The sequence below is a fragment of the Hyla sarda genome, chromosome 5 (genome assembly GCF_029499605.1).
Source record: "Hyla sarda isolate aHylSar1 chromosome 5, aHylSar1.hap1, whole genome shotgun sequence".
Taxonomy (NCBI): Eukaryota; Metazoa; Chordata; class Amphibia; order Anura; family Hylidae; genus Hyla; species Hyla sarda.
In genome coordinates, this window is record NC_079193.1 from 95,034,177 (window position 1) to 95,056,464 (window position 22,288).

Genomic DNA, 22,288 nt, shown 5'->3' on the forward strand with positions numbered 1-22,288 from the left:
GTCTGAGGTCTGTGCTTTTTAGAGTACGTTCACACGGGAGCGTACCTGCAGTGTATTTGGCACACACAGAGTTAGCTCCCTGCTGCTGCACAGAGCTAAGGCAGCAGGGAGCTAGCTCTGCCTTAACTGTGTGTGTGCCGGAAGCACATCCGTAGCGTCAAGCACACTGTGGATGTGCTACCATGTGAACGTATCCCTTAAGGTGCTTAGATCTGGGGTCTGTATTTTAGTCAGTTAGGTCTGGGGTCTGCATTTTAGTCAGTTAGGTCTGGGGTCTATATTTTTCAAAGCCAGATGAATGGCAGCAATGTCCCCCAAAAATGTGATGTCAATGGGGCCTAAGTTATGTGTTGTTTAACACTTTCCTTTTCAGGACCTACAGTTTAAAGGAAAAACTTAGAATGGGTTAACCAATGTGGTATAATAATGGAGCATAAACAGCAGCACATAGATTGCCATATCAGTTCTGTCCCCCGACCTCTGCCATGTGCATGTGGCATAAGACCCCTTTTACAACATGCAGATCTCATGAAGCCAATACTAAAAATACAGAAAGTTATATATATATTTGCAGCACTTCTTCTTGAGTCAAGTTATGCAACATGATGCATTGCCATTTTAAAGTTATTTTTTTTAATTTCTAATATTGTTGGCCTTATCCCAGTTTTCTTCCCAAGCCCAGAGGGTGAAGAAGTTGAAGGAAATCTGGCTGCAGCTCCATTTACATCATTAAGGTTGTGCTTCTGCCTCACAACCAAGCTAGTAAGTGTAATACTTTATGTTTTTCTACATAATGTAAAAATGTTACCCTATGAAGAGCTTTTTTTATGTACAAACTGAAACTTCAAAAAATTCATCCATTATGTAAAAAAAAACAACTAATAAAATATATTTAACATGCACATAATTGATTCTCCATAACGTTCAATTGAAATACATTAACAATAAGAAAATAAATTGGGTAAGACATGCATTTCCAGAGTAAAGATAAATGTAGTGCATTTTAATTCAAGCAATTGAGTACATTTTGGTGTTTGACTGCACATCATGTAAAACATTCCTCATTGACTCTACGGAAACTTCTCCTCTTGGATGTCTCTTTGCAGCCAGTTTCCATAGCTCTTCAAAAGTGTTATCAGGAATATTAATGCCAACATTGTGTAGAATCTGTGCAATCTGCAAAAGAGCAGCACATATATATATATATATATATATATATATATATATATCATCAGTCAATACATAAGATCCTGAGGGGGCATTCTGACTATAAAGCAAAAGCTGAAGCAGCCGTGACCTTGCGGCTAATGACAGATATAACAGAGATAGATTGTCAATACTACTGATCAATGCTATGCCCATACAATGGCATCGAACAGTAATAGCAATCCAAAGAGTGCTATAAATATTCCCTAATGGAGACTTAAAAAATATAAAATAAATATAAAAAAAGTTTAGTTTTTTTGTTTGATTCTACAGTGAATAAGCCCCTCCCCCAATAAAAATCAGTTAACCTCTTTTTCCATTTAGCAAAAAAAAGTGTAAAAAATAAGAAATTATAAACATATTTGGTATTGCTGTGGGTGTAACTGTCCAAACTATTATTATATAATGTTAATGATTCTACATGGTGACGGTGTAAACGTAAAAAAGAACAAAATTGCGTATTTTTTATCACATCCTAGAAAAAAATTGAACAAAAATTTATCAAAATGTCAAATATAAACAAATGTGGTATGACTTAAAACTGTATATAACTTTCTTATATAACAGATCACTGCGCATAAAATAAGACCTCATGGAGCCCTGTATACTGAAAAATAAGAAAGTTATAGGGGGTCAGAATAAAGCAATTTTAAACATACTTATTTTGTTAAAAAAAGGTTGAGTTTATTTTTAAAGCAGTACAATGATAGTTAAAGGAGTACTCCAGTGGAAATTTTTTTTTTTTTTTTTTTATCAACTGGTGCCAAAAAGTTAAACAGATTTTTACTTCTATTAAAAATTCTTAATCCTTCCAGTACTTATTTGCGGCTGTATACTACAGAGGAAATTGTTTTCTTTTGGGACTGCTTTTCTGTCACAACCAAAGTGCTCTCTGCTGACACCTCTGTCCATTTTAGGAACTGTCCAGAGCAGCATAGGTTTGCTATGGGGATTTTCTCCTGACATGGACAAAGGTGTCAGCAGAGAGCACTGTGGTCATGACAGAAAAGAAATCCAAAAAGAAAAGAATTTCCTTTGTAGTATACAACCGCTAATAAGTAATGGAAGGATTAAGATTTTTAATAGAAGTAATTTACAAATCTGTTTAACTTTCAGACATAAGTTGATTTAAAATTAAAAAGTTTTCCACCGGAGGACCCCTTTAAACATGTAAACATGAGTATCATTTAATCATATTGATCCATAGAATAAGAGAACATGTCAGTATTTATTTCAGAGCCGAGGTACGTGCTTACAATTCTCCCCAGTGCAGGTAAAAAGTGCAAGTGTTCACACAAAAAGACGTGCACAAGGATGCAGTTCATCGCAAGCCCTTCTCTGAAAGGAGAGAGGTCCCAAATAAACCAAACCCTTCACCTCTGGGGCAATAGGTACCTGCAAGGCTCCAGCTACAATGAGTTCGCTGAAGCTACTCAGGGACCGAAAATTCTCCTGGCGAACAACCGGGAAAAAGTTGTCTCAGAGGAACCAGTAAAACCAGTTTGGAGCTCTTGTCGAAGCAAGAGCGCACAGGGCATGGCAGGGATGTTAGGAACCTAATGGCCACACACACCTCCCCTAGACCGGCAGGAGGGACACCCAGAAGGGCTACCGCACCCTGACCAATCCTTGTGGACAAAAACGGAAGACAAAAAGTGGACACAGTGACATAAAAAATAAATAAATAAATAAGTGGATGTGTGTGCAGTGTAGTACTGCTCGGACATCCAATTGGATCTATAAAAATTCGCCAATCCTAGCTGGAAGGCCAGGATACTAAGGGTGAGTGCCCAGAAGAGTGAAAGAAAAAGTGCGTGCTATGTGCCATCCTTCAAGTGGGGTGATGAACTCCCAAGTGAATTCTGGCACCCTGGGTTCACCAATCCCAGGGCACTTTTGCACCTCAGCTCTTACTCTACCCGAACCTTAGATCTAGGAGGAACATGTTCGTTTTACTGTAAAGTGCAGTCCATAAAAACTAGACCAAGAAAAGTTGCACATTTTTTGCTTGATTGGCTTTCAAACCCCCATCTTCATATATTGTACTGTAATATTTTAGTGCAGTATCCACCTCACAAATTTGCTGTATGTTAATTCACCCTAAGGGTACATTTTCACGTAGTATATACATTGCCTTTTTTGTTCCGTATTTTGCTGCAGCTGATTTTGCTACCCATTGACTTCAATGGGTAGAAAAATACCAAAAAGCAAAAATGCAGCAATATGTGCAGCGTATATACTACATGAGACACTATCTTTATAGTCCAATTCAAAACTGTTTGCTGCTATTAGGAACAGTTACCAGTTGCCTGACAGAGACCAACCATCTCCTCCACAGCTACTTATAGAACAAGAGAGCATATTGCTGTGTTTCCCTAATATGAGGCCTATTTTATTTTACTACATTTACAATTCCCTATTTTTTGAGTAAAAAAAATTTTTGAACTAAAACTGGCCATCGTAAAAGCAGGATAAGATCGATGAGAATCGCTACAATTATATAGTTTAGGTCTTCATCTATTATGCAGCTGTAATGGATTATGTTGCTTATAACAATGGGAGAAATGTATCAAAACCTGTGCACAGGAAAAGTTGCGCAGTTGCCCATAGCAACCAGATTGCTTCTTTCATTTTAGAAAATGGCCTCTGAAAAGTAAAACAAGCAATCTGATTGGCTACTATGGGCAACTAGTCAACTTTTCCTCTGCACAGGTTTTGATAAATCTTCCCCAATGATTTTAACTATAAATATGTCTCAAAGCAACATTTACATTTGCACAAGGCATTGCTGCCTAGCACATGGCTTTCTGGGAATGTAAGCTAGACAACTATAATAAGGCCCAAGCTGCTGTGTAAACCAGTAACGGGAAGCGTGTAGGGAGGGCTGCTCAAATGATCGCTGGATCCTTCATGCACCCCCTGCAATAAGCTGCCTGCTGCACATCCCCTATAACACAGTAGGATGTGCGGCTGTCAGCCTATCATGTAGCATGTTAAAACAACCTGCTCAGCCCTTGCTTTTTTGGCAGCTGATCACTGGCCCTATTACACAGGGCCATTAATAGAGCCATGTACTGGACCTTAACACTCATTATTTGGCTTGAAGAAAATGCCTATATATGAACTTATCTATAGTATTGGCTGTACAAATCTTTTGCTGCAATAATGGGACACATGCAAATGGAATTTTCAGAATCCCTATCATACTGATCATAAATATGTAGTAAAACTTTTCGGTTACATTATGAGACATGTTCAAATCAATATATCAACAATCAACTTAAAACAATAGCACAATAAAGATATAATAACCAATTATTCTATTACCTCTTCCTTTGGTCGTGATTTAAAAAGATCGCGTTCATAGACCATATGTTCAGTAAAGATGGACGGACACAACAAACCAAAAACATCTGACTCATCCCCATAATTAATTCTATCGCTGATCCTGCGTAATCTAGGAGGGGCAAGATCTGTTCGAACAGTAGGTATGCCATAGGTGCGATAGCCTAAGAAACAAGAAATTAAATACATTTAACGAAAGTAAATGAGTCTGACATCTTCCATGACACTTGTAGTGTTTGCTTTTCATGTCAATAAACCACTACAATGACATTCTTGTTAACATTATGTCCCTGTGAAGGATTGAAGAATAAATTGGCCTTACAAGAAGATCCTGGACTTCCAATAGTCGCATTGATCCTAGAAGATGAGGTCTGGTAATATTCTGGACTTTGATGTCCCCTTGAAAGTGTCCTAAGTGTTTTCTCTGATGCTCCTTCTTCCAAAACGAGATCTTCAGGTTTCAGATAACCTTCAAGTGAAGCTACAGAAGAGCGCAGCAAATTTGTACAGTTATCTAGATGTTTAATAGTTACAATTTCCGTATAACTCAATAGAGTAAACTTCATAGCATTAAATGTATAGACATAATATAGAAATCTATGATAGTTGGCATCGACCTGAGGTAATAAGAACATGAAAAACAAGAGATTTCTAGGCTATAAAATGGTCTATTCATAACTTGCTTGCCCCACCCCTGTTAACCCTTTTCCAAAGTGGCTGGGACAGAGGAAAGTGTTGGCTTAAACACTCCTCCTATGTTTTAGGCAACCAAATACAGTTGTGATTTTTTTCCTCCTGCTTCTCTGTGTCAATTCATCTCATCTCCTCCATATACAGGGTAGGAGAAAAGGCTGAACAGGGATGCCTAGATAGTGTTTTGCATGTAAAATAGGGGTGAAAAGGTGAAAATGAATTATGTAATTGGGTTTTTGTGTACTTCCCTTCTTTTTTAATTCCTTATCAGTATAAAATGTGCACAGTTTAAAAGAGTTATCCAGGTAAAAACTTTTTTTTTATATATATATATCAACTGGCTCCAGAAAGTTAACCAGATTTGTAAATTACTTCTATTAAAAAATCTTAATCCTTTCAGTACTTATGACCTTCTGAAGTTAAGTTTGTTTTGTTTTACAAAGTCCTCTCTGATGACACCTGTCTCGGGAAACGCCCAGTTTAGAAGCAAATCCCCATAGCAAACCTCTTCTAAACTGGGTGTTTCCCAAGACAGGTGTCATCAGAGAGGACTTAGACAGAAAAGAACAAACTTAACTTCAGAAGGTCATAAGTACTGAAGGGATTAAGATTTTTTAATAGAAGTAATTTACAAATCTGGTTAACTTTCTGGAGCCAGTTGATAGATAAAAAAAAAGTTTTTTTTCCTGGAGAACCCCTTTAATGTGTTTGATCACAGGTAGTGGGACTCCTTGCAATCTCCTGGATGGCAGGCAGCTCTTCTCACGCACACCCCCTCCGTGAACAAGAGCCGGAGATACATAGAGGGATGCATGGAGCGAGCAAGTCAACCCCTGCTCCATGCACAAGCAGACATGGGGAACCATACAGGAGATCACAGGGGGGCCCAGCATCAACCACTTTTTACTTATCCTGAGAATAGGGGATAAGAAGTAAAGTAGCGGAGTACCCCTTTAAGGTTTTTATTCTCACCTTGTTTTCCAATTGGCATGTTATCTTTCCAGTTAAGGAAGTTTGCAAACTCAATGAAGTTGATCAAGCCATCTTTGTCTACATCACAATATTCTATTAAAGAGTCAAAAAGATCATTGTCCAAACCAAGGCCAAATTGTTTGCAGGTCTTTTTTAAATCATCCTTATCGATTTTTCCATCACCATTCTATCAACAACAACAAAAATATATAATGAAATCAATAGAAAAAAGGAAAATATTATTACATTACAATGCAGTTACAAAGTTACACAGCTTCTGGATGCCATATTTACAGATGTATTCTCTCAAATAATAGGGTTGTCCCACGTTGTCAAATTGCTTCAGATGCTTTCTACTTTCCTGACCCCTGACCACCTCCGGCAGCTGCGGCCAGGCCAGAGGTGGCCGACAAAAGCAATTTGTTAAGGTTGGACAACCCCTTTAATAATTAAGGGTCACATGGAGTCATCCTATGGTAGTAGACAGAGTGCCTACACCTCCATTCAGCTCTGTGCACACGGCTTTGCTATGTACATGATGTCTTACAGTTTCTGCTTCGTACTATAACCCTCTAATAGCATCTAATACAATTAGCAATGTGTAATTCTAATTATATATAGATATTATGCATGGACACATAATTATTGACACTTAGCAGTTAGTACAGCAGCCAACCTTGTCATAATGCTTGAAAGCTTCCAGAAGTGAGGTAAAAGTATGATGGTTTGCTTTCTTTAGCTGTTGCTGCACAGTTGCCAATTCAGCCCTTTGCCTTTCTTTACCACGTAGACAATCTTTGGGGGCTCTGTAGTGAAGAATATCTCCGACTCCTGTAAGTAGAGAAGAATTAAAGTATAGTCATAAGTGGATATAGCTTGAAGAATTCAAAACTGGGCAGTGCTAGCGGACAGATGCAATAGAGTATACACGTATATCAATATCTGTATGGCATCAGGAGTGGGACGGAATGCAAGAATATCTAACGTCCAATAGGGAAACTGTAAACTTCATGTAGAAGGAAAAGAAAAACGGAGCAACACACCTGAATGACTTGCTAGTGAAGATCTATTCTTATTTCATAACCGGCAGGTTACAAAGTCCCAACACCTCTACACCAAGCAGAGCTGGAGCGGCAGGAGCCACGCACCTGGACGACCGCGCTGTTTCACGCCACAAAGGCATTTCCTCAGGTCCCTGGTGACTGCTTCCTGCTGCTTGGTATGTTATTTAAATAGTATCCACCCCTTGTGTATATCAAAAAGATACATCAATAGAAAATACATAGAAAAGTATATGTAAAAACATTTCTGATTCTGATAAACATAATACTATAAAAATAAAAGCAACTAATGTAAGTTTTAAAGGAAGGAGCCCCTTTCATTCCGGTCATTCAGACCTAATGCTCCTAAATCTTCAGTTCTATAATCCATCACTCTTCTGCGCGAGCTAGATTGTCGTGTCTGTCTCCACCTCTATCTTGGCACATAAATCTCTATGCCTGCAAATTTTAGAACCCTATTATCACTTCCATGTACCCTTTGTATATGAGAAATGAGTCTTTGTGCCCCTATTCCTGTTCTGATCGACCTGAAATGCTCTTTGATTCGTACAAGGAGTTTCCACTTGGTTCTGCCAATGTAATAAAAACCACACGGGCATATCAAGCTGAACACCACAAATGTGCTCTGGCAAGTAATTAGCTGTCTAACAGAAATACTATTAGCACCTAATGTGATTGTCTTCACTATTAGCATAGAGTTACAGATAGAGCAATTTTTGCATTTCATATTACCTATAGGGGTGATACTCTTTAGCCAGTGTTGCTTTTTCTCCCTAATGTCACACAGATGTTTCTTTTTGAGGACGTTACCAATGGTTCTACTGCACCTAAAATTGATAATCGGACTAGATAAGTCCATATCTTTAAGGTCCTGCTCTTGTTGAATGATATACCAATTTTTTCGCAGTATTCCATTCATGGTTTGGTTCATGGGGGTATTAGCAAACGAGAATATAGCTTTTGTATTTTTACCTCCTTATTTGTCTGATCTTTTTCTATGGTACCTGTTATTTTGTAGCAAGGTAGATCTATCTATTTGATCCGCTCTCTCAAATGCTTGTTCAATGATTTTACTGGGATAGCCTCTTTCTTTAAGTCTGATAGCTAAATCCCTAGCTTGTTCCAAAAATACACTATAGTTATTATTGATTCTCTTAAGGCGAATAAATTGCCCATATGGCACACTCCGTTTAACACAAAAAGGGTGTGAGCTGTCAAAATGCAACAGTGTGTTTTTGGAAATTGACTTCCTGAATCCTGATGTTATAAGAGTCCCCTGTTCCACCTGAATTTTAACATCCAAGAACTCGAGTGTCTGGTCCCCAAAAAAATGTGTAAATGTCATATTGACTGTGTTGACTGCATTAAGTTCTGCAATGAAGTCACAAAATTCCTGTTGGGTGCCATCCCATACGCCGAAGATATCGTCCACAAACCGCAAAATTAATTTAATATGCCTAATATACTTATTTGTGGAAAAAATATATAATTTTGCTCGAACACAGACAAAAATAAATTTGCATACGTGCACGGGCCGTGCCGTAATTTTTGCCGGTACCAATCTTCGCCGTATGTGAAGGTATTATTACACAGGATGAATGAAAGGGCCTCACAAATAAAATTAATAAATTCTAATGTGCTCTCTGTACTTTCCAGTACCTCTCAGATAGCATGCACACCCGCACCGTGCACGTATGTGAATTTATTTGTGTCTGTGTTCGAGCAAAATTATATTTTTTCTTCCACAAATAAGTATATTAGGCATATTACATTATTTTTGCAGTTTGTGGATGATATCTTCGTCGTATAGGATGGCACACAACAGAAATTTTGTGACTTCATTGCAGAACTTAAAGGGGTTATCCAGGAAAAAACTTTTTTTTATATATCAACTGGCTCCAGAAAGTTAAGCAGATTTGTAAATTACTTCTATTAAAAAATCTTAATCCTTTCAGTACTTATGACCTTCTGAAGTTAAGGTTGTTCTTTTCTGTCTAAGTGCTCTCTGATGACACCTGTCTTGGGAACCGCCCAGTTTAAAAGGAAATCCCCATAGCAAACCTCTTCTAAACTGGGCGGTTCCCGAGACAGGTGTCATCAGAGAGCACTTAGACAGAAAAGAACAACCTTAACTTCAGAAGCTCATAAATACTGAAGGAATTAAGATTATTTAATAGAAGTAATTTACAAATCTGTTTAACTTTCTGGAGCCAGTTGATATATATATATATATATATATATATATATATTATATATATATAACGTTTTTCCTGGATAACCCCTTTAATGCAGTCAATATGACATTTACACATTTTTTTGGGGACCAGACACTCGAGTTCTTGGATGTTAAAATTCAGGTGGAACAGGGGACACTTATAACATCAGGATTCAGGAAGTCAATTTCCAAAAACACACTGTTGCATTTTGAAAGCTCACACCCTTTTTGTGTTAAACGGAGCGTGCCATATGGGCAATTTATTCGCCTTAAGAGAATCAATAATAACTACAGTGTATTTTTGGAACAAGCTAGGGATTTAGCTATCAGACTTAAAGAAAGAGGCTATCCCAGTAAAATCATTGAACAAGCATTTGAGAGAGCGGATCCAATAGATAGATCTACCTTGCTACAAAATAACAGGTACCATAGAAAAAGATCAGACAAATAAGGAGGTAAAAATACAAAAGCTATATTCTCGTTTGCTAATACCCCCATGAACCAAACCATCAATGGAATACTGCGAAAACATTGGTATATCATTCAACAAGAGCAGGACCTTAAAGATATGGACTTATCTAGTCCGATTATCAATTTTAGGCTCAGTAGAACCATTGGTAACGTCCTCAAAAAGAAACATCTGTGTGACATTAGGGAGAAAAAACAACACTGGCTAAAGAGTATCACCCCTATAGGTAATATGAAATGCAAAAATTGCTCTATCTGTAACTCTATGCTAATAGGGAAGACAATCACATTAGGTGCTAATAGTATTTCTGTTAGACAGTTAATTACTTGCCAGAGCACTTTTGTGGTGTACAGCTTGATATGCCCGTGTGGTTTTTATTACATTGGCAGAACCAAGCGGAAACTCCTTGTACGAATCAAAGAGCATTTCAGGTCGATCAGAACAGGAATAGGGACACAAAGACTCATTTCTCATATACAAAGTGTACATGGAAGTGATAATAGGGTTCTAAAATTTGTAGGCATAGAGATTTATGTGCCCAGATAGAGGTGGAGACAGACACGACAATCTAGCTCACGCAGAAGCGTGATGGATTATAAAAACTGAAGCTTTAGGAGCATTAGGTCTGAATGACCGGAATGAAAGGGGCTCCTTCCTTTAAAACTCACATTAGTTGCTTTTATTTTTATAGTACTATGTTTATTCAAAATCAGAAATGTTTTTATATATACTTTTAAATGTTTTTTCTATTGATGTATCTTTTTTATATACACAAGGGGTGGATACTATTTAAATAACTTACCAAGCAACAGTAAGCAGTCACCAGGGACCGGAGGAAACGCCTTTGTGGCGTGAAACAACGCGGTCGTCCAGGTGCGTGGCTCCTGCCGCTCCAGCTCTGCTTGGTGTAGAGGTGTTGGGACTTTGTAACCTGCCGGTTATGAAATAAGAATAAATCTTCACTAGCAAGTCCTCCAGGTGTGTTGCTCCGTTTTTCATTTCCTTCTACATAGTCATATGTGGACTTAGTACTAATACATTTTATTCCAGCTTTTAAATGGCCACTGTTATTAGCGACATGCCAAAAGTTTTGATTTGCAGGTGTCTGAGTGTTCAGACCTCCACAGATCAGGACATAGAGCCAGGAGAAGTTTGTACTCAGCGTGTTCTCCTGAGGAGGGGGAGGCAGAGAGAAGTGCGCAACAGCGCAGACTTTTCTCAGCTCGTTCTCCTGATTAGTGGAGGTCTCAACACTCACTGATCAATACTTTTGACATGTGAAAAATGTATTATAATGACAGGTACTCTTTAACATAATCACTACAGTCATTACATTTTAAAGATTCTCAAGACATAAAGGTGGGATTAATATGCAATTTCAAAGTTTTGGGGTTTTAAGCAAAATCTGTGCAGGATAGTAGTTTCTCTCCCTACATAACTATGAAATAGAAGACAAAGCTTCTCGTTCTGTCTCAACAGTACCCAATGCCATAGAATCACATTACACTGGGTCTCGTGCTGGAGACAGGTGCTCAGCAAGCTATGTGGACACTTACTCTTCCCTTCTTACCTCACCTTCCCTCTCTCCTCTGTTTTTCTAATTCATTGGAATAATTGTATAAGTAACTTTGTATGGTTGTATGTTTCCTTACACTGAGTTACACCAGACCAACCAGTTTGTGCTGGAACTATTTATCTACAATTGTTTTACATTGTACTGGTTGTTTGAAACTAAAATATTTTTTATAATATATATATGTGTATATCACTGTCCACAGGTATATCCAGCTCACCCCTAATAGGTTTCCACTCACGCGCAACGGACTCAGCCCGGACTAGGCTGTGAGCATACAGAAGAAGGAGAATGTCCAGCGCAGTAGAAGCTCAATTGCAGATAAAATTTATTCTGACACGGCAGTACAGGTAAAAGAACAGCAGTGACGCGTTTCGACCGCTTAAGCGATCTTAGTCATACTGGTATGACTAAGATCGATTAAGCGGTCGAAACGCGTCACTGCTGTTCTTTTACCTGTACTGCCGTGTAGGAATAAATTTTATCTGCAATTGAGCTTCTACTGCGCTGGACATTCTCCTTCTTCTATATATATCACTACACGCAAAAATCTCCAGATTATTAAAATATAAAGTATCACTGTAATTGTATTGACCTAAATAATAAAGTTGGTATATCACTTCAACTGCACAGTGAATTTAAAAATTAAAGCCCCCTCCCACACACACACACAAAATTGCAAAGTTGTGTTTTTTTTCAAATTTCAATTCAACATTTTATTTTTTGTTTTGCAGTATATTTTATGGTAAAATGAAAGGAGCCACTAAAAGTACAATTTGTCTCACATAAAAACAAACCCTCACATGGCTCTACTGGTAACTAATCCGCTGCGGATTGCCCGCAGTAGAAAATCTGCAGCAGATTTTAACCCCTTAATGACCAAGCCCATTTTCACCTCAAGGACCAGGCCAATTTTATTTTTGCGTTTTCGTTTTTTCCTCCTTGCCTTCTAAAATCCATAACTCCTTTACATTTCCATGTACAGACCCATATAAGGGCTTGTTTTTTGTTTGACCAATTGTACTTTGTAATGAAACCTCCCATTTTACCATAAAATGTACGACGAACCCCAAAAAATTTTCTTTTAGGGAGGAAATTTAAATGAAAACCTACATTTTGCACATTTTGGAGGGTTTTGTTTTCACACTGTACACTTTACAGTAAAAATGATAGATGTTCTTTATTCTGTGGGTCAATACGATTAAAATGATACCCATGGCTAGATACTTTTATATTTTTGTACCGCTTAAAAAAAATCTAAAACTTTTTGTACAAAATCAGTAATCTAAAATCGCCCTATTTTGACCACCTATAACTTTTCCATTTTTCCGTATAAAGGGTGGTATGAGAGCTCATTTTTTGCGCCGTCATCTGTCATTTTTTTAGATACCACATTTGCATATATAAACTTTTGGATCATTTTTTCTAAAAAAATTTTTAATAAAATGTGACAAAAAAAGCAGGATTTGAGGAGTTTTTACATTTTTTACGTTTACGCCATTCCCCGTACAGGATCATTAACATTATATTTTGATAGTTCGGACATTTACGCACGTGTCGATACCAAATATGTTTATTTTTAAAAAAATTACGGTTTTTGGGGGTAAAATGGGAAAAACAGACTATTTTCATTTTTATTGGGGGAGGGGAGTTTTCACTTTTTTTTTACTTTTTATTTTTACATTTTTCACCTTTTTTTTTTTTACACTTTTTATGTCCCCATAGGGGACTATCTATAGCAATTGTTTAATTGCTAATACTGTGCAGTGCTATGCATAGGACACAGCACTGCTCAGTATTATCGGTGATCTTCTGCTCTGGTCTGCTCGATCGCAGACCAGAGCAGAAGACCCCGGGAGACAGCCGGAGCTAGGTAAGGGGACCTCCAGCTGTCATGCTGGATGATCGGATCCCGCGGCAGCGCTGCAGGCGATCTGATCATCCAATAAAGTGCCGCAATGCCACAGATACCGTGATCTGTATTGATCACGGCATCGGAGGGGTTAATGGCGGACATCCGCGCGATCGCGGATGTCGGCCATTATCTGCAGGCCCCCTGGCTGCTGCTAGCAGCCGGATCCTGCCGTGTATGACGCGAGCACCCTTCCGATGCTCGCGGTCATACAATGGACGTAAATGGACGTCGTGGTGCGGGAAGTCCCGCCAAACCAGGACGTACATTTACGTCCGTGGTCGATGGGTTATCCACCATAAGGTGATTTTAGTACGTACCTGGCAGACAGTAATGGACATGCTTAAGAAGGATCTACGCTTGTCTTGGAGCTAAATGGCTATCTTGTGAGATTACCATAACACTGTGGTTAGCTTTATGTGAACTGGTATTTCCTGTTTGACTTTTCTTTTTTTGACTACAAATCCCATAATTCCATCTTCCTCCCTCCCACACATCAGCCACCCCACCCATTGAAACATAAATGAGCTGCATCCATTCAAAAGACCTGTGGTTTTCAATCAGGGTGCCTACAGCTGTTGCATTTAGTTGCAGATTGATCTTTCTCCCACCAAGTGATCGCTCCACCCATTGAAGCAGACAGGCTCCCTGTCATCAGCTGACTAGTGAGTCAGGTCTCGGCCGCATTGCAACCTGGGAAAAATCTGAGACAGTCATTTTGTATGCTGTTAAAAATAAATATTGGGGTGAAAATCACATGAGAATTGTGAGAAAACTGTCACACACAGGTACAGACACTATATTATGAACTAAACTAACTTTACAGCCCCTGTAGTATAGTCAAATAAAAAAACATTCCTAGAATACTCCTCTTATTCCAGTGGAAAATCCACAACTCACTTTTGTGGATTTTCCACAGACCCATTGAAGACAACAGTATAAAAATCTGCTTTGGATTTTCTGTGGACCTGTGTGGGTTAGTTATGCGTGAACCTACTCTTTATGGTTCTATTAAGGCAAGGAGGAAAAAGTGAAAATGCATAAACTAACAATAAAGGGGATCGTGGGGTTAACAAACCCAGTTTATTTAAGTCAGCATACCATACACTTACACAGCAGGACTTTTATTCTCAAGAGCAAGTCTTGAAGACCACGGCTAAAAAAAGCTTTCCTAAGTCTATAGGCTTGCAATGTATTCCTAGAAGACTATGTAAGTATTTCTAGCATCTTGATTGAATTTTAAGAATGCACCTACTGTGTTCACTTCAATAAATTGTATTTGTTGGTCCCTGAGAACCTCTTAAAGTTGCATAGAAAGCCTGTTGTCTGAATGTGTACATTCTAATGTAATGTGGAAAGTACAGTACTCAGACTTAGCACTTGGTCACTCAAGATTACTAAAACACATCTAAAAAGGATGGAAAATGTAAAATAATATTTTCACAATTATTAAAAGGAATTCTTACCGTATTTTTCAGGTTGATACAGAATACCAAAAGTATGATCAGAAGAAACGTTCAAAGTATCTGCAATCCTGCAAAGAATATAAAAGTACACAGTCAAGAGTAAAAATATCAAAGATGTATCAATGGTTTCATTTTTATAAAGGACATTTTAGATTATATTGGTATTTTAAATAGTCCCTATACGTATATATTCATTGTCAAGGTTGTTAAGATCTGTTCTTGCAGTCATCCATTGGCAATGTTCCCTTACTTTCACGGTGATAGATACACAAATGTCTGGCTTATTATAGTTAGGGACCGTTCACACTTGCAGCAGAATCCATTTTGATCATAATGAGATTCTGCTGCTCGGTTCACACTATGGATGTTCGGTAGCGGAAAATGTTCAATCTTTCAAAGTATCCGTTGAAATTGTCCTGTCATTGTGCTGTAGCAGGACATTAAGCGCCGATTCCAGAGGAAGCTGCTAAAAATTCTGTAGTGTGATCAGGCCCTTATAGTTATTGGAGTGAAGAAAGAAATCTCAAAACTCATGATTTATGTGAGGGGTTGGGTGCTTGGAGCCAGAAGCGGGAGCAGGAGTGTCGTCCCTTTCCTGTAAGTGTCTTACAGTTATTAAAGCTGTGTCTTGTAAAAAGCCAGACACCTCAGTGACTGAGATAACAAGACCGACTTTTAGCCACTGTAACCAAGAAAGGTTTCTACTAAATACTGGAGATCATTAAAACCATTAGGAATTTATGGTCCAGAAAGTTTTTGGCCGCAATTTGAAAAAAAAACATCTTCTGGGTTTTTTAACAGCCATAGTTTAACAGCTAACTTTTTCAGAAAAGGGGATGGCCTCAGTAGAAGGGGGCATGGCTATAAGGATGTATGTTTTACCAACCAATTTACTAAAGAAAAGGGCACCTTTCTGGCAAAATTTTTGGCCACACAAAAAAGCCGAGGCATAAATTACTGTGCTGAAATTTCGCAAACATGTGGAAAAATAGTAAATAACACATAAAAATGCCCCCGAAAAATGCATTTACAATGTCAGATATGCCAGTTTGAATTGTGTCAAATTTTCTCACAATGAATGTTAAATTGTGAGGTTTCTATGCCATCTATTGAGTGGAGTAGAACGGCACAAACATTTAGGAATTTCTTTTAAAAGTCACATATAATTCCTGGGGCTAGAAACTTACTACACTTGAAATGTGTTCCTTTTATACCAAAGCCACACCCTTCAGAAAAGGAGGTGCAAAAGGCACGAAAACACAGAAAAGTGAGGCTTCTTTTCGCAAAAAACTGGCATACAAGCCTAAATAAATCCACCCTATTGGTGTTTAAAATCAGTTGCAGATTAGCTGTGTGAGTAGGACTAGGGCACGGGAAAGAAAATGATCCTAATCCTGTATTTTGTAAATTTTGGTTACTAAACTGTTGCTACATTAGATACAATACCCTTGTGTTCCTTTGTTGTACATGAAGCTGTGTACCATAATACCTGTTTAAGTTTTACAGTTCTAAATATTGTTTTTTAATCTAGAAAACTGTAATTAAACTAATGAACACTATTACCTATTATCAATTATTTACTGCTTATCAATTTACATTAAACATTCAATATATATGCAAAATTGTATTCAACAAGTCATATGTGGTTGGTACTGATAAATATTACTAAAAATGCCCAGGGGGATATATATGTGCACGGCTATATGTGGGGCTGCGTTATCTCTGAACGTCTGTGAAATTACAAAAATCAAGTGGAGTTTTAGTGATGAAAACAACTCCCGAACTTCAAAGGAGCCTTTTGATATCTTTCCAGTCCGAACATTTCTGTAAAGAGAGAAAACTCAGACACTTATCTCCGTAGCAGTTGCTCGAGTCACAGGGGTGGTCTGCAACTTCTATTAAAAGTATGGAACAGAAATTCATTGATGATAAGGAATACATTGTGAAGTGCCATAAAAACTACGGGGTCGATGAGCCAAAGCAAGATGTAAAAGAAAGACAATGGATAAACATAAAGTGCACTCATTCTTCTATTGCCATAATAAATGGAATAGTTAATTATACAATATATAATATAATAAATTATATATCACATAAGAATGTCCAATATGCATTGATGCTTCAATAGAGTTGGCTAATTTCGGTTTAAAATCAGGGACCTGCTATGATCAGCTTTTATCCTCAGTAAATTCTAATATAAATCTTGTCTATATATAGACAAAATGGAATGTCCAGCGCAAGGAACGATGCGTTTATTCAAAAGCCACGGTGGACATCATACAGACTCAGGTACAGGTGACGCGCTTCAGCCTCAAAGAAAGGCCTTAGTCATCATGGTATGACTAAGGCCTTTCTGTGAGGCCGAAACACATCACCTGTACCTGAGTCTGTATGATGTCCACCGTGGCTTTTGAATATACGCATCGTTCCTGAGTCTTGCGCTGGACAATCCATTTTGTCTTTGTATTCTTTTAGGCTAGGACCACGCCCAGTCCGTGCGACACAGAGAGGGTGAGCTGAATCACACTGCATTCCTACTAAGTCAGCATCCTGATCACATGGTGGAGTGTGCCCGCTGGCTAGTAGTCTATTTGGCTTTATTATGCTGTCTACTCCTTTTGTGGAGTGGGGTGTCCAGTTTGTTTCCGTTCTGTGTCCCAGTGTGAACAGTGTTCTACATTCCTGATCAGTTTGGTGTTTAGAATTCAGTTCTTCCGTTCATCCCCTGCATCTCTTGGATTCTGCTGTATACTTGTTGCATACCTAGACATGTTCATTTAATCATATCTGCGGTTTATCTGGATATCGGTTTATGAACACTGCATTCTGCCCTGTTTCCCTGTATATTTTCTGTCTGGTTGTTTGTTAGTTTTCCCATTCGGTTTTTTGCTTGTGACCGACTATGCATCTAATTTTTTTTTCACCCACTGCACTTTAGCCCAGGGAGGGATCGGCTCCAAGTTGTCGATCCACCGTTTAGGGTGGATGCGCAAGTAGGCAGGGAGAGTTTTTCTAGGGTCAGCTTAGGTCTCACTCTCCCTGTCCACCCCGTTCATGACAAGTAGGTCCTGAGATATGTCCCCCAGAGGATCCTCTGCTAAATTCAGTGAATTGTGGGGCTTCACTGGCTCAATTTACATATTCATTGTCTGTGACTCCACATCCTAGAGAAGTGGAGTCACAGACAATGGATATGGAACTTCTGTAGAAGTGTTGCTAGCATTAACACTGCTTTCTCCTCCCAAGTTTGTTGCTTTTAAGCTGGTAGTCACTTGTATGTGACTTTTAGAAGTACCTCAAAAAACGGAAGATTTTACTTCATCACTACCTTTCGTTCTGTCTACACATATTTATTGATGTACTAAATTTCTTCTAAATAGCATTACTTCAAGATCACTTGAAGTATCTGTTGGATTATTATAAAAGTTGGTGGTACTTACGGGTCCAAAACTTTCCCAAGTTGATGTTGTGAGCGCTCCCGGAAATCATCAACTCTCTTTGAAACTATGGTGGCTTCATTATTCCTAACACAAACATTTTCAATTAGTCATTTGCTAATGAATCATTTTGATGTGTTTTATTTTTAAGAAATATGTTCAATGGTTTTCATAGAAGAAGATCTAATATCTTCATTGTGAAACTGCAGAACCCTGGAAGTGTAAAGAGAGGTTACACAAACAGCGCTTGTTGATGTAATACAAGAAAAAATATATCTATTTCCTATTATTTATTTTACCATACACAAGCCTGGTACAAATGTTTTACACATAATGAATTCTGCCCACATGTGATAAACTTCACTGAAAATCAAGTCCAAAAATGCATACACTTTTTCAATGTTGAAATACCTACTTTTGAAATCCTTGAAGCCATCTTAAGCTTCGTGCAACTTTTCTGCCATCGTTGAAGTGAGGTGTCTCAATTCCAAACCTATTGTCCTTTTTATATTTTGTCCAGTCATATTTCCTGTTTCTTATCTCACCTAGAATATAAACATATTAATATCTTAATTAATCAGTTACAAAATAAACTGAAAATTCAACCCTCACAGCATTTAATAAGGGGTGCAGTGAGCATTTACACCCTACTAGCATTTGACAGTTCTTTGGAACAGTGGGCTTTGCAAATGAAAAATAATATTTTTCATTTTCACGGACCACTGTTCCAAAAATCTGTCAGACACCAGTGGGGTGTAAATGCTCACTGCACCCCTTATTAAATTCTGTAGGGGGTATAGTTTTCAAAATGGGGTCACATGTGTTGTGGGGTCTTACTGTTCTGGCACCATGGAGGCTTTGTAAACACACATGGCCTACAATTTCAGACACATTCTCTCTCCAAAAGCCCAATGGCGCTCGTTTTCTTCTGAGCATTGTAGTTCACCGGCAGTGAAGAAATGGGGCTACAAATTTTGGGGGACTTTTTTTTCCCTATTTTCATTTGTGAAAATGAAAAATGTAGGGTAACTCCAGCATTTTAGTGAAAATTTTTTTTTTTTTTCATTTTCATTTCGAATTTAACGAAAATTCGGCAAATACCTGTGGGGTGCTAAGGCTCACTATACCCCTTGTTATGTTCCGTGAGGGGTGTTGTTTCCAAAATGGGGTCACATGTGGATATTTATTGTTTTGCATTTATGTCAGAACCTCTGTAAAATCAGCCACCCCTGTGCAAATCACCAATTTAGACCTCAAATGTACATGGTGCACTCTCACTTCTGAGCCATGTTGTGCGCCCGCAGAGCACTTTGCGTCCACATATGGGGTATTACCGTACTCAGGAGAAATTGTGTTACAAATTATGGGGGTCTTTCTTTCCTTTTACCGCTTGTGAAAATGAAAAGTATGGGGCACCAGCATGTTAGTGTAAAAAAAGATATATATATATTACACTAACTTGCTGTTGTAGACCCCAACTTTACCTTTTCATAAAAGGGTAAAAGGAGAAAAAGCCCCCCAAAGTTTGTAATGCAATTTCTACCGGGAACGGAAATACCCCATATGTGGCACTAAACTGTTGCCTTGAAATACGACAGGGCTTCAAAGCGAGAGAGCGCCATGCGCATTTGGGGCCTAAATTGGGGATTTGCATCCACCACCAAAATACCCTACGGCAGTGTTTCCCAAACAGGGTGTCTCCAGCTGTTTCAAAACTCCCAGCATGCCTTGACAGTCAGTGGCTGTCCGGCAATACTGGGAGTTGTTGGAAACAGTGCCGTACGAGACTTTTTTTTATTATTGGGGGGGGGGGGGGGTTAACTGTGTAGGGGTATGTGTATATGTAGTGTTTTGTTATTTTGTGTAGGTGTAGTGTAGTGTAGTATTTTTAGAGTACATTCACACGGGCGGGGGTGTACAGCGAGTTTCCCGCTGGGAGTTTCAGCAGTGGCGGAAAGTTTGCCACAGCTCATTCACATGGGGGGGGGGTAGGCAAACCTCCACCTGTTGCAAAACTACAACTCCCAGCATGCCCTTTGGCTGTCAGTGCATGCTGGGAGTTGTAGTTTGCAAAAAGCTGGAGGCACACTGGTTGCAAAACACGGAGTTAGGTAACAAACTCTGTGTTTCGCAACCAGTGTGCCTTCAGCATGCATTCACAGCTGAAGGGAATGCTGGGAGCTGTAGTTATGCAACAGCTGGAGGCACACTACTACATTGTCCAACATGCCCTTTTGCTGTTTGTGCATGCTGGTTGTTACAGTTATGCAACAACTGGAGGCACACTTTTTCATAGAAAAAAATGTGCCTCCAGTTGTTGCATAACTACAACCCCCAGCATGCAAAAACAGGAGTTGTAGTTTTGCCACCAGCTGTTGGGAGTTGTAGTTTTGCCACCAGCTGTTGCAAAACTACAACTCCCAGCATGCACTTTGGCTGTGCATGCTGGGAGTTGTTGCTTAGCAACAGCAGGAGGCAAACAACTCACCTCCTGCTGTCCTGCTACAGCCACTGAGGACACTGCTGCTGCCGCCGCCCGGGAACCTCAGCAAACGCCGCCGACTCCAGGGACCCTCCACATCGATGCCAGGGACCCCCGCCTCCCCTGATGGACAGGCAAGGGACCCCGACTTGCCCGATCACTTCCCAGCAGGCTCAGAGATTTATCAGTTGTCCAGACCGATCAATCACGCGATATAAAAAGTGACCAAAAATACGCTATTTTGGACTTTGGAATTTTTTTGCGCGTGCGCCATTGACCATGCGGTTTAATTAGCAGTATATATTTTTTTAATTTGGACATTTCCACACGCGGCGATACCACATATGTTTATTTTTGTTTTTATTTACACAGTTTTTTTTTTTTTTTTTTATTATTGTAAATGCCGGGTGATTCAAACTTTTATTAGGGGAGGGGATAATTCAAAGGGTTAATGATTTTTTTACACTTTTCTTTTGCAATATTATAGCCCCCATAGGAGGCTATAACATTGCATTTACTGATCTTTAACAGTGTTCAATGCATCTCCATAGGGATGCATTGATCAGTGTTTTCGGCGATTGATTGCTCAAGCCTGAATCTCAGGCTTGAAGCATTCAATCGGCGAACGGACTGCAGGAAGGAAGGTAAGAGACCTTCCTCCTGTAGTACAGCTGTTCGGGATGCCGCGATTTCACCGCGGCAATCCCGAACAGCTCCCTGAGCTAACCGACACTTTAGCGCGGCTATAGGGTTAATAGCGCGCGGCACTGCGATCAGTGCCACGCGCTATTAGCAGTTCTATTGGGGGAAGCGGGGAGGCACAAACGCTGCCTCTCCGCCTCTCCCATAGAGATGTATGGAGGAGGTGTGCCGGCCGCAACGTCATGCTGCGGCTGGCACGCCCCCTGCACGGGACAGCCGCGGCCCCGTACAGGAGATCACAGAGGGTCCCAGTGGTCGGACCCCCCGCGATCAAGCACTTATCCCCTATCCTGTGGATAGGGGATAAGTGTTAATCACGCTGCAGATGTCCTTTAAGGGGTTAAACCGCACGGTCAATGGCGTACACGAAAAAAATTCCAAAGTCCAAAATAACGTATTTTTGGTCACTTTTTATATAATGAAAATTTTATATATGAAAATTTATATAATGAATAAAAAGCGATCAAAAAGTCTGATCAATACAAAAATTATGCCGATAAAAACTTCAGATCATGGCGCAAAAAATTAGCTTGCATACCGACCCATACGTGGAAAAATAAAAAAGTTATAGGGGTCAGAAAATGACAATTTTAAACATTTAAATTTTCCTGCATGTAGTTATAATTTTTTTCAGAAGTAATACAAAATCAAACCTATATAAGTAGGGTATTATTTTAACCATATGGACCTATTGAATAAAGATAAGGTGTCATTTTTACTGAAAAATGCACTGCATAGAAACGGAAGCCCCCAAA

General features: G+C 39.0%; 1 protein-coding gene across 4 annotated transcripts in view; it reads right to left on the minus strand.

Moving 5' to 3' along the window:
• Positions 1–871: 871 nt before the first annotated feature.
• The window catches only part of EFHB (EF-hand domain family member B), a 112,101-nt gene continuing 90,684 nt past the window's right edge, over positions 872–22,288 (minus strand). For all 4 annotated transcript variants that reach the window (XM_056519956.1, XM_056519955.1, XM_056519953.1 and 1 more), the window contains 8 exons: positions 18,765–18,894; positions 18,353–18,436; positions 14,913–14,980; positions 6,893–7,047; positions 6,217–6,403; positions 4,874–5,032; positions 4,534–4,715; positions 872–1,176 (listed from right to left, as the gene is read on the minus strand). In XM_056519956.1, the coding sequence (XP_056375931.1) occupies positions 1,009–1,176; positions 4,534–4,715; positions 4,874–5,032; positions 6,217–6,403; positions 6,893–7,047; positions 14,913–14,980; positions 18,353–18,436; positions 18,765–18,894 (1,133 nt within the window). In that variant the 3' untranslated portion in view covers positions 872–1,008. The remainder of the gene's footprint in view (positions 1,177–4,533; positions 4,716–4,873; positions 5,033–6,216; positions 6,404–6,892; positions 7,048–14,912; positions 14,981–18,352; positions 18,437–18,764; positions 18,895–22,288) is intronic.